Here is a 10,264-nt window from a genome sequence, read left to right on the forward strand (position 1 = left end):
GCGAGCGGGTAATTCCCTCCTAGAAGTGTTTTTAAATGTGTGGGAAAGGTTTGTAAGAGTGTAGGAAGGGAAGGTTTTATAAAGCCTTAAAATATATATAAATACTAAGATAAATATAATGTCACTACTTCACTGATTTTCACTTACAGCGGGGGTGTCGGGCACATAACCTCCGTGATAAGAGAGGGACCACTGGAATGGATGTGAGTTTCCCAGAAAATAAGACCCGGCTGGCAAATAACCAGCCTTGACAACTAGAGGTCAAACATCAGCCCCAGTCAGCCTGCTTTTGCTTCCTTGCTAGCCTCCATTCTCTTGCTCAGTGGCTGCTTAGTAAGGCACCTGGGGAAAGGTTTGTCTCACTGGGGCCGACACTTTTTAATCTCTAGTTTTTAAGACATTATTTTCCAGGTAGATATTACTTTCAGGGAAACAAGGTGTATAGGGCAATGATAATAGTGAATATATGCAGTAGAACGGGTGGTTTCTCTTATTTCTCTACTTTTTAGTCATTTTTTGATATTGCACTTTCTTTTTTTTTTTTTCAATTTTATGTATTTGGTACAGGGTCTCACTACACAGTTTGGACTTGTAGTGATTCTCCGGTCTCAGCCTCCCCAGTGCTGGGATTGCAGACCTGCATCACCAGGCCCAGATTCAGTGGCCAGCTCGGCGTAGGGCCTGGGATCGAACTCAGGTCGTGGAACTTGCCTATGCAGGCACCTAGACTACTAAGCTATCTCTGTGACCCCACACTTTCCTTCTTTTATTCCTACAAAAGTAAAACTGCTTCTAAAAGTAGTAATACAAGACCAACATTTACCAGCCTAGTGTGTACACTGCGAACTCAGCCATAGTGGCTTCATCTTATTCACAACAGACTCAATCAGATTCCAAAATAGGTGTTCATAAAGTTTTTGTTTAAAAGTTAGAACTAGCAAGTGAGGAAGAATTAAAACTAGAATGAAGGGGCTGGGAAGATGGCTTAGTAAATAGGCGCTTCCCTGGCAAGCTCAAGGGCCTGAGTTCAAGCCCTGGTTCCGCAAAAAAAAAAAAAAACCCCACAATGAAGTAGTATGAAATGATCATGCGAGGAAATATCTTAAAGTTCAACTTAAAGGCTGTGAAGTATCTTACCAAATGATACTCCATAGTGTCTCAGCTGTGGGCCATGTTCCTGGGCTAACTTGAAGATATTCACTGCGTAGTTTTTCAAAGCCTTCGCGTAGTCTTGAATGTTGAAAGGGATCACTGTGGAGTCTGCAAGCTCGTACACCAGCGCCCCTCGCAACTGAGCCACCGACAGCTGCTTCTTGAACATTGGGTCATAGAAATTCTCTACCAATTCAAATGTCTCATAAATAGTATGATACACAGGGTAGCTGCTGTATTTATCTGTTTTCTGAAGAAAGGGAAGAGGCATAAACAGAAAGTAACATTAATATTCAAGAGATTTATGTAATGGGAAATGACGAGAGAAAAATATATAGGATGCCTTCTTTTAGCGCAGTGAAGCAAAAAGTTGAAATCTAACCGAAGTGCTACAAACAAATGCTCAGATTTACAATTTTACTTTTTTTCCACAGTAACTTATATAAGCTTTCATTTAAAATGCTGTATGTTGTGGTTCACATTGAGATGTCCCCCGCCAAAGCCTCCTGGGGCTTCTCCAAGGGGGCAGAATCTAGTGTGTGATCGATTCATGATGCAGTGTTAGGATTAGGGTGCTAGGCTTAAGTGTGGGTGACTACTGAATCACTCCACCCTAATCCCTATGTCCTAAATACAGTATAAGCAACAGAAAGAGGCCTGTCTTGGCCCTCGCTTGCCTGTTTTGCTCCCCTCTGCCATGTACCACCATGCCTTGCAGCCAGCTAAATATGGACTGAAACCTCTACAAACTATGAGCTAAAGAAAGCCTTCTCCTTTTAATTTTGAGTGTAGGGTATTTTGTCTCAGCAATGAGAGAAAAGTAACTATGACACTGCTTCTGAAATATTTGCTTCATTCCATTTTCTGATAATTAAAATTAAGGAATATATATTCAAATTGCATATTAGCATGGTCTAAAATTAACTATCAGTTGATTGGAAATGCACAGTCCTGGCAAGGACCTTGTATCCATGTACTGGAAGGATAATTTATTTAAGGCCTACCTTTCCTTGCCAAAGAGTATATAACTTAATGTCATTTAACTTTTTTTTTTTTTTTTCATCAGGGTATCACCATGTAGTTCAGAAGCCTGGCCTTGAACTCACCTTGTAGCCCAGGTTGGCCTTGAAATTACAATGATCCTCCTGCTTCAGTCTTCCAAGTGCTGGGATTATAAGCATGTGCCACCATGCCCAGAGGCAGATAGGCATAAATTTTTATAAATTTCGGTTGTTAAAAATAGAATTGAGGGACTGGGGAAATAGCTCAGTAGAACAAGCACTTGCCTGGCAAGTGCAAGGTCCTGAGTTCAATCCCCAGTACCACCAAAAAAATAGAATTGAATGGGGCTGGTGAGATGGTTCAGTGGTCTAAAGCACCTACTTAAAACAAGCTTAGCAAAGCACAGGGACTGGGGTTCAATCCCCCAGCACCACATGCCAGCCAGCCCCGACCCCTGGTGGGCTGAGCTGGCCACACGCACGCACATACACACACACACACACACACACATAAAATTTTTTTAAAATAGAATTGAATTTTTATGGTAGTAAATGATCAAATACAGTATTATGCACATATATTTTACCTACCATTTTTCTGGCTTATGTGGCTCATTTGTAAATTTTTTCAAATTATAGTAAACCTCTCAAAAGACCTGCATGTAAGCTAAATGCACACACACACAGTTTAAACACACTGTTCCAAGGATAGCTAAGTGTAGTAAGAACTAATAGACAATGTGTACATCTGTTCTGAGATATTCTGGAGCTTTTTTACTTTTTTCTTCTTAGTTGTGCTCTTGATAAGTTGCAATTAATATATATGTGTTACACTGTTATTTGAAAATGGATTAAAAACATGAAAAAACTATTGTAGTTTTCAGTCTGGTTTATGACATAACTTATAACACAGACATGAAAACATGGTGTACGTTGGCTGCACCCAAGTACTTGTGCATCAGTAAGATGTTTGTAGTGGTGCAAACTAGAATGCGACACAGAAGAGGATGAGCGTAAAATTAAGAAAAAAGCTTTATTTAATCTCATTCTAAGAGCCCTGGATTCCTATAGGAATGAGTAAGAGTATGGAAAGGAGTTAATAATGATAGAGTATCCAAGTTAATAGAGCATCTAATAATATTAATAGAGTTAATAAAAATAGAGTATCCATAGAGCCTCAACCAAACAATGTCCTCTAATTGCATTTTCTTGAGGAAAAGTATATCAGAGGGTATGAAACTAGGATCTGTTCTAACAAAGACTACATCAAGAAAAAGAGGTGACTTATTAGCACTAGTAACCAGCTAAGTATCTGGCACTAATGCTTGCATTACCCTTTCACTGAATAAGCCCTGTAGTAAAACGCTCACAAAACAACTCAGATTTCTTACTGATCCACTCAGAGGAATGTAGGCCATTGGTCTGTGCCCTGGAATCTTCCCAGGCCACATGTCTACCCAGGGCCTTGTGCCAGACCTCTCACCGGCAGAGTTTTTCCACCCAAGAAAGGCGAGTGAAATGCTGCCAGAGTTGGGAGCTGGAATGTTTCCCAAAGGCCCATCTATTAAAGCTGTGTTTCCCAGATAGGCACCTTTAGGAGTCAGTAGAACATTTAAGAAGTAAGTCTAACAGCTGGGTATGGTGCTGCTTGCCTATAATCCCAGCACTTGGAGGCTGAGGCAGGAGAACTGCTATGTGTTAGAGGCCAGTCTAGGCTCCAAAGTGAGTTCAAGCCCAACATGACCTGAATAGCAAAAAAAAAAAAGGAAAAAAAGTAGGCCTAGTGTGAGGGCTCTTGGGACACTGGGGCTGTGCTCACAGAGGGGCTGGAGGCAATGAAGCTCCTCTTCTCTCCCTCACCTTCTGCTTCCCAGCTGTGGATGTTAGGAGAGCACTTTCTTCCACCACGTGCTCCCCAGCCAGATGCTCGGCCTCATCACAGGCTCAGCAGTCACAGGGTCACCGACCAGGGATGGAACCCTCTGTTGTAAGGATTTTTTTGTTTGTTTGTTTTTGTTGGAACCAGAGATTGAACTCAGGTGCTTGAGCTTATCAGGCAAGCGCTTATTCTACTGAGCTATCTCCCCAGCCCTGATGGAACCCTCTGGAAGTGAACCTAGGTGACTTCCTCTCTTCACAAGCTGATTATTTCAGGTGTTTCATTACAATGATGAAGAGCTAACATATGCTGTATACACAGAATATAAAGTGGCTTACCCTGTTTTTAGTGTAACGCACTCTCCCTGAGGCAATCCCAAGTCTCTGAAAATAAGCTTCAAAATCACTTCCAGATCCTAGTTTATTGATTCTAGAAATGGAATAAAAATAAACACCACAAATAATACAAAATTAAATATACAGGGTGATAGATCCTGTAAAGGAACAAGGAATCACCTGGAACATTTGTTATAAGAATGAGAAAAGGATTAGTAGTCTCCAAAATACTTTCCTTTTGTGTGCTGAAAAACTGCTCTGATGAACCTAAACATCTGTATGACTACAACGAGAACTGGCACTGCCACCAAGATTGCTGTCTATGACAAACCAAGAGTCAACATCATGATTAGTGGATGAAAAGTGAAAGCTTTCACTCTAAAATCAGGAATAATAAGACTGGGCATGGTGGTGCTCACCTATAATCCCAGTACTTGGGAAGCTGAAAACAGGAGGTCACTATGAGTCCAATCTGTGTAGTAAGACTCTGTACTAAATACATTAAAAAAATAAAATAAAATCAGGAATAAGATAGGAATGTCTTTATGAGAACTTGTACTGTAACGTCATGTACCTCGGTAGTGTCCCAAATTTTCTGATCAAGAAGATTATGGGGCCAAAGAGGAAAGTGATCGATGATGTAGAGTGTGCCTAAGGAGAGTCACATGGAGAAAAAACACTCTCTCAGGCTTTCACAGAGAGCACATTGGCCAAGCAATGGCCGTGACTCATCCACATGGCTGACACTGACAAAGGTTCTACAATCAGAGGTACAGGATCTCAGGATAAATCCTGAGGGCATTTCACTGACCTTCTCAGACCAAAAAGCTACAACTCTTGTTGCACAGGTCCTGCTTTACCTTGGTCTTAACCATCCAGCAGAAAAGTATGAAGATGAAATATAGGAAGTAAAGCCATGCTGTTATGTTGAGCTGTGGGGGACTCAGGTCAATAATTTCTGACATTGCCAGTTAAACAGAAGACCCAATGCTATTATGGTCTACTGGACTCTTTTAGAATATTTTGCTGAGTTTACACACCTGTAATATTCAATAACGGAACTTCGAAAAAGTAGGGTATACAGATGAATGTCCATTTTGTATCTGTGTATTCAAAGTGGTTAGGATAGATATATAGTTGATTCTCTTAATGAATAGAATGATTTGTTCTAATGGTGTTTGTAAATAGGATCTCAAGTCCGCATCTTGTACAGCAATTAACCACTAAGTAGAATATATGCAGTGTGTTATTTGTTGAAACTGTACTTCCGATTTGATTTGAAACTGTCTCATTGCTGTTTATCAATAAAATTTTGGAAAAAAAAAAAGACAGGAATGTTCACTTTCACCACCCTTATTTAATATAATTCTGGAAACATTCACCAGATCAATTAGACAAGAGAAAGAAGAAAATTAATAAGAATAAAAAATGAAGAAGTTAAATTTTCATTATTTTCAGATGACACAATACAGAGAAGAACCCCAAAACCCTATCAAAAGACTTCTAGATATAATTCATCAGTATAGTTGGATAAAAAGCCAATACTCAAAAACCAATCCTCTACATGAATAACAAGCTCCCTAAGAGGTTAATTAGGGAAACAGAAACTTTTACAATAGCATCCAAAAAATGAAATACTTAAGAATCAATTTAATGAAGGAAATAAATGACTTTTACATTGAAAATGATAGTACTCTTAAAAAGGAGATCCAAGAGGATATCAGAAAATGAGAAGATATCCCTTGTTTTTAGGTAGGAGACGCAATACAGTGAAAATGGCCAAACTTCCAAAATAGTTATAGAGATTTAATGCAATTTCAATCAAAATTCCAGTAGTGTATCACAGAAGTAGAGAAAAAAGTTCTAAAATTCATTTGGAACCAGAAGAGACTTAGAATAGCCAAAGCAATTTTTGGCAACCAATTGCTGTGAGTAAGCAGCACAATCCCTGACTTGAAATTACACTACAGAGCTCCTACGGCAAAACCAGCATGGTACTGGCAAAAAACAGACCCAAAGATCAACTGAACAGATTAGAAGACGCAGAACAACTCCGCATATACTCAACCCCTTTATCTTTGATGAAGGGTCCAAAAACCTTCACTGAAAGAAAAATAGTCTCTTCAATAAATGGGGCATAAAAACTGACTTTCCACATGCTAGAGATTAAAAACTACACCCATATCTTTCACCATGCACTAAACTAAAATCAAAATGGATCAAATACATAAATATTAAAAAAGAAATACTAAATCTCCTGGCAGATAAAATAAGTAATACTCTCGAAGACACAGGTGGAAGCAAAGCCTTTATGAACAAAACCCTGATCACACAGGAAATATCACAAAGAATCAATATCTTATTAAAAAGCTTTTCCACAACAAAGAAAACCACAAAAACAGAGTAAAGAGACAACCCACAGAATGGGAAAAAATTTGTCAGTTGTTCCTTAGACAAAGAACTACTATCAAGAATATATACGCAACTAAAAGTTAGATCCCCTCCAAATTTAAAGACCCAAACCAAAAATCAGCATTTGAAATGAATAAACACTTCTCAGATGAAGTAGAAATGAAAAATATATAGAAAATGTTCCACAGAACTGATCATTTGAGAGATGCAAATTAAAACAACACTGGGATTGCATCTCACCCCAGAAAGAAGGGCCATTATGATGAAATCAACTAATAACAAATGCTTGCAGGTCTGAGGATAAAGGAACCCTTCTCCACTGTTGGTGGGAGTATAGACTGGTGCAAACACTGTGGAAATCAGTGGGTATAATTTTCAAAAAACTGAACTAAAACTTGAGATTCCATTTAACTCAGCTATTCACCTTCTTCAGATCTTTCTAAAAATTAACAGCATCATGCCACAGTGATATGTGTGCATCTATGTTTACAGAGGCCCATTTGTAATAGCTGCTTTGGAAATAGACTAAATGCCCTTCCATGGATGAGTGGATAAAGATGTGTGGTTTTATGCAAAGGAGTATTACTCTGCAATACAGAAGGTTAAACTGAAGACATTTCTAGGTAAATGGTTGCACCTTGACACCATACTCTTAAGTGAAGTAAATTGAACACATATGGTCACATGTCACATGGTCTCTCTGCTGTGAGAAACCAAAAGTGTAAGGCCCAAAATGTATGATGGATATTAGGAAGCAGGAAGATGTTCAAAAGAGAAGGGAACAAGGAAGCAGGGAGGGAGAAAGGAAAGAAGGAAGAAGAAGGAGAAGGTAAAGGAGAAGGAGGAGGAGGAAGAGGAAGAAGAGGAGGAAGATGAGGAGAAGGAGATGGAAGCAAAGCTTTTGTAAATAAAGAGAGGTTGAGGGGAGGGCAGGGTAATAGGAAAAAAGAATAAGCAAACTATATCATATACAGGTACAAATACTCTATGATGAATGGCATCATTATGTATATCTAAAATGTACCAATAAAATAAGAAAAAGAATGTAAATTCAAGGATGCTGCTACTGCAAGAATGAGAAGAGGAAAAAAAAAAGAATGAGAAGAGGTAAAAAATATATATTTATATAAAAACTAAAGGGGCTAGAAGTGAACACACAACTTGGTGGTTTCTGTTAGTGCCCCTTAGCAAATTTACAAGCAAACCATTCATCATTTTTTGGCTTCCTTACTATGAAGTTTTATTTTTATTAGCACATCAACTACATATCTGGATGAAATTTTATGTAAGAATGGAAAGTAATAACTATAGCAAAAATATTTTATTAAAAATGTTCAAAAGAAGAACTACATGCATGGGCTCTGTGTAAACCATAGTCGGATGGAGGAAACCTTCATGACCACATTCAAATTACTGGTGACAGAGCTGAGTTAAATGCTTGGCAAAGCAAGGGGCAAAGGGAATGCCTATTTAATCCTATGGTGCAAAAAGATGCCTATACATCACTTACCTAGGAAAGTCTTTATTATCTGGTGAAGGGTCTTTTTGCAACCAACTTTCATAAAGTGATTTCCGCTCAAAACCATCATCAGGGCTGGGAATCTAGAAAGATAAAATAAATCCTGGGGATCAGGGCAGAAATACCTCCATTTATGCCAATATGAAATATATTGCTAAGTATTATCTTACACTGCTAAATACCTGTGTGTCATGTTCATTCACTGAAAACTATCTTTCTGAAACTGGCAAGAAAATGTAGCAGTTTTTTTTGTTGTTGTTTTTGGGTTTTTTTGTACCCAGGATCTCGTGCTTATACCAATGAGCTATATTTCTAGCCCTAATTTCTGTTTTTCTTTCACTTTTTTTGTTTTTGTGAGACAGGTTCTGGCTTTCCTTGAACTCACAATGTAGCCCAGGCCGGCCTTGAACTCTCAGTGATCCTCCTGCCCTAGCCTCCTCAGTGCTAGGATTATAGCCATGCACCGCCACGCCCAGTTTCTGGGCCAGCACAGCACACCCGGGGTTCTGGGGCTGGCACAGCCTGTGGTACGGGAGATCAAACCCAAGACCTTGTGCTTGCAGGTAGGCGCTTAGGCTGCTGAGCTATCTCCCCATCCCTCTGCTGAAAATTTAATCCCCACAGACAGGTGATATTTAATCATGAGACATTTGAGAGCTACCTGGACTCAGTAAAGGTCATGAGAGTTGGGTTCCTAGAATGCAATGAGTGGCTTTCTAAGAAGTAGGAAGACCTCTTGTCTTGCTGTGTGTGTGTGCGCTTCTCCATTTATGACGCAAGAGGCCCTCACTAGATGCCCTCTCCTTACCAGGGTCTTTAGCTTCCAGTACGAGGAGCCATTCAATTTATTTGTTATAAATTGCCCAGGCTATCTATTTTGTTGCAACCACAAAAAGCACGTGACAAGCACCTTCATTCTAAGTGGACCTAAACACGTGCTCTTGTTGTTTTCCACCAAAGAAAGAGGAAGGCCCAGTGGTGATCACGCTGTGGACTACCAGTCAAACAGGTCTCTCACAGAGCCCAACCACAACACCTATTGGCTCTAGTTTGTTTACTTGTTGAGAACTCTGTATTTTTTATTTTTGTTCTTTGCCATTATTTTGGGTTTTTGTTTGTTTGAATGTAGTAAGATGGCATGCTACTACATTCCCCAGGCTGGCTTCAAATTGCTAAGGGTTGCAAATGTTCCTCCTGTCTCAGTCTCCCCAAATGCTGGACTCCAGGCACTCACTGCGCCCCACCCTGCAGCTTTGACCAATTAAAAACACCATGGTGGGCAACACTTCTTCTGTAACAGAAATAACTACACTATGGAGTTGCTTTCTGTCTTTAAGCTCTTGTTTTCTTAGCTATAGAAATGGGGACAATGGCAAGCTGCTCTACAATCTCCTCTGACACCTTCTCTGACCCACACATAGCTGTGGTGTGCCCCGCTCTGTGCCACTATCCATGAAAAAAGTTCCACAGATACTTTTGAGAGATGAGTTCAGAATATTATAGTCTCTACCTCCTCAAACAACCCAGTCTAGGTGAGATGACCCAGGCCGTGCGTGGGATCCTGAACAAACGCAGAGCGCAGGCCCGGCGAGTGAGCCTACCGAGGCTGCGGGATCCTGAACAGACCCAGAGCGAGACAACCGGGGGCCCTCTGGAACCTGAACAAACCCAGAGCACAGGCCCGGCCAGTGAGTGAGACGACCCGGCCTGCGGGATCCTGAACAGACCCAGAGTGCAGGCCCAGCACGGAACCCTTCAGCAGAACTCCCTTCAAAGAGGCTAGAGACAAGACCAACCCAGCTGATTCAGGAGCAGAACATCTTGCCAGGGAGACACAAAGGGTTCAACTCTAACGGCTGCAACAGAAAGAAGTAGAGCACAGCAGCCAGATCCAAGCAACACCCACCTGGAGGAATCTGAACTTCGTAGATCTGGACCTGGTGCTAAGGTAATAACTCTATCTAAG

The 10,264-nt window shown here is 40.3% G+C and overlaps 1 protein-coding gene across 5 annotated transcripts in view; it reads right to left on the minus strand.

The window, feature by feature from the left end:
- Window positions 1-10,264, minus strand: part of LOC101572733 (N-acetylated-alpha-linked acidic dipeptidase 2) — an 87,560-nt gene that overhangs the window by 22,607 nt on the left and 54,689 nt on the right. For all 5 annotated transcript variants that reach the window (XM_004641913.2, XM_023702153.1, XM_023702154.1 and 2 more), the window contains 3 exons: window positions 8,290-8,381; window positions 4,371-4,461; window positions 1,138-1,402 (listed from right to left, as the gene is read on the minus strand). In XM_004641913.2, the coding sequence (XP_004641970.1) occupies window positions 1,138-1,402; window positions 4,371-4,461; window positions 8,290-8,381 (448 nt within the window). The remainder of the gene's footprint in view (window positions 1-1,137; window positions 1,403-4,370; window positions 4,462-8,289; window positions 8,382-10,264) is intronic.

The sequence above is a fragment of the Octodon degus genome, unplaced genomic scaffold, assembly GCF_000260255.1.
Source record: "Octodon degus isolate 3935 unplaced genomic scaffold, OctDeg1.0 scaffold00146, whole genome shotgun sequence".
Taxonomy (NCBI): domain Eukaryota; kingdom Metazoa; phylum Chordata; class Mammalia; order Rodentia; family Octodontidae; genus Octodon; species Octodon degus.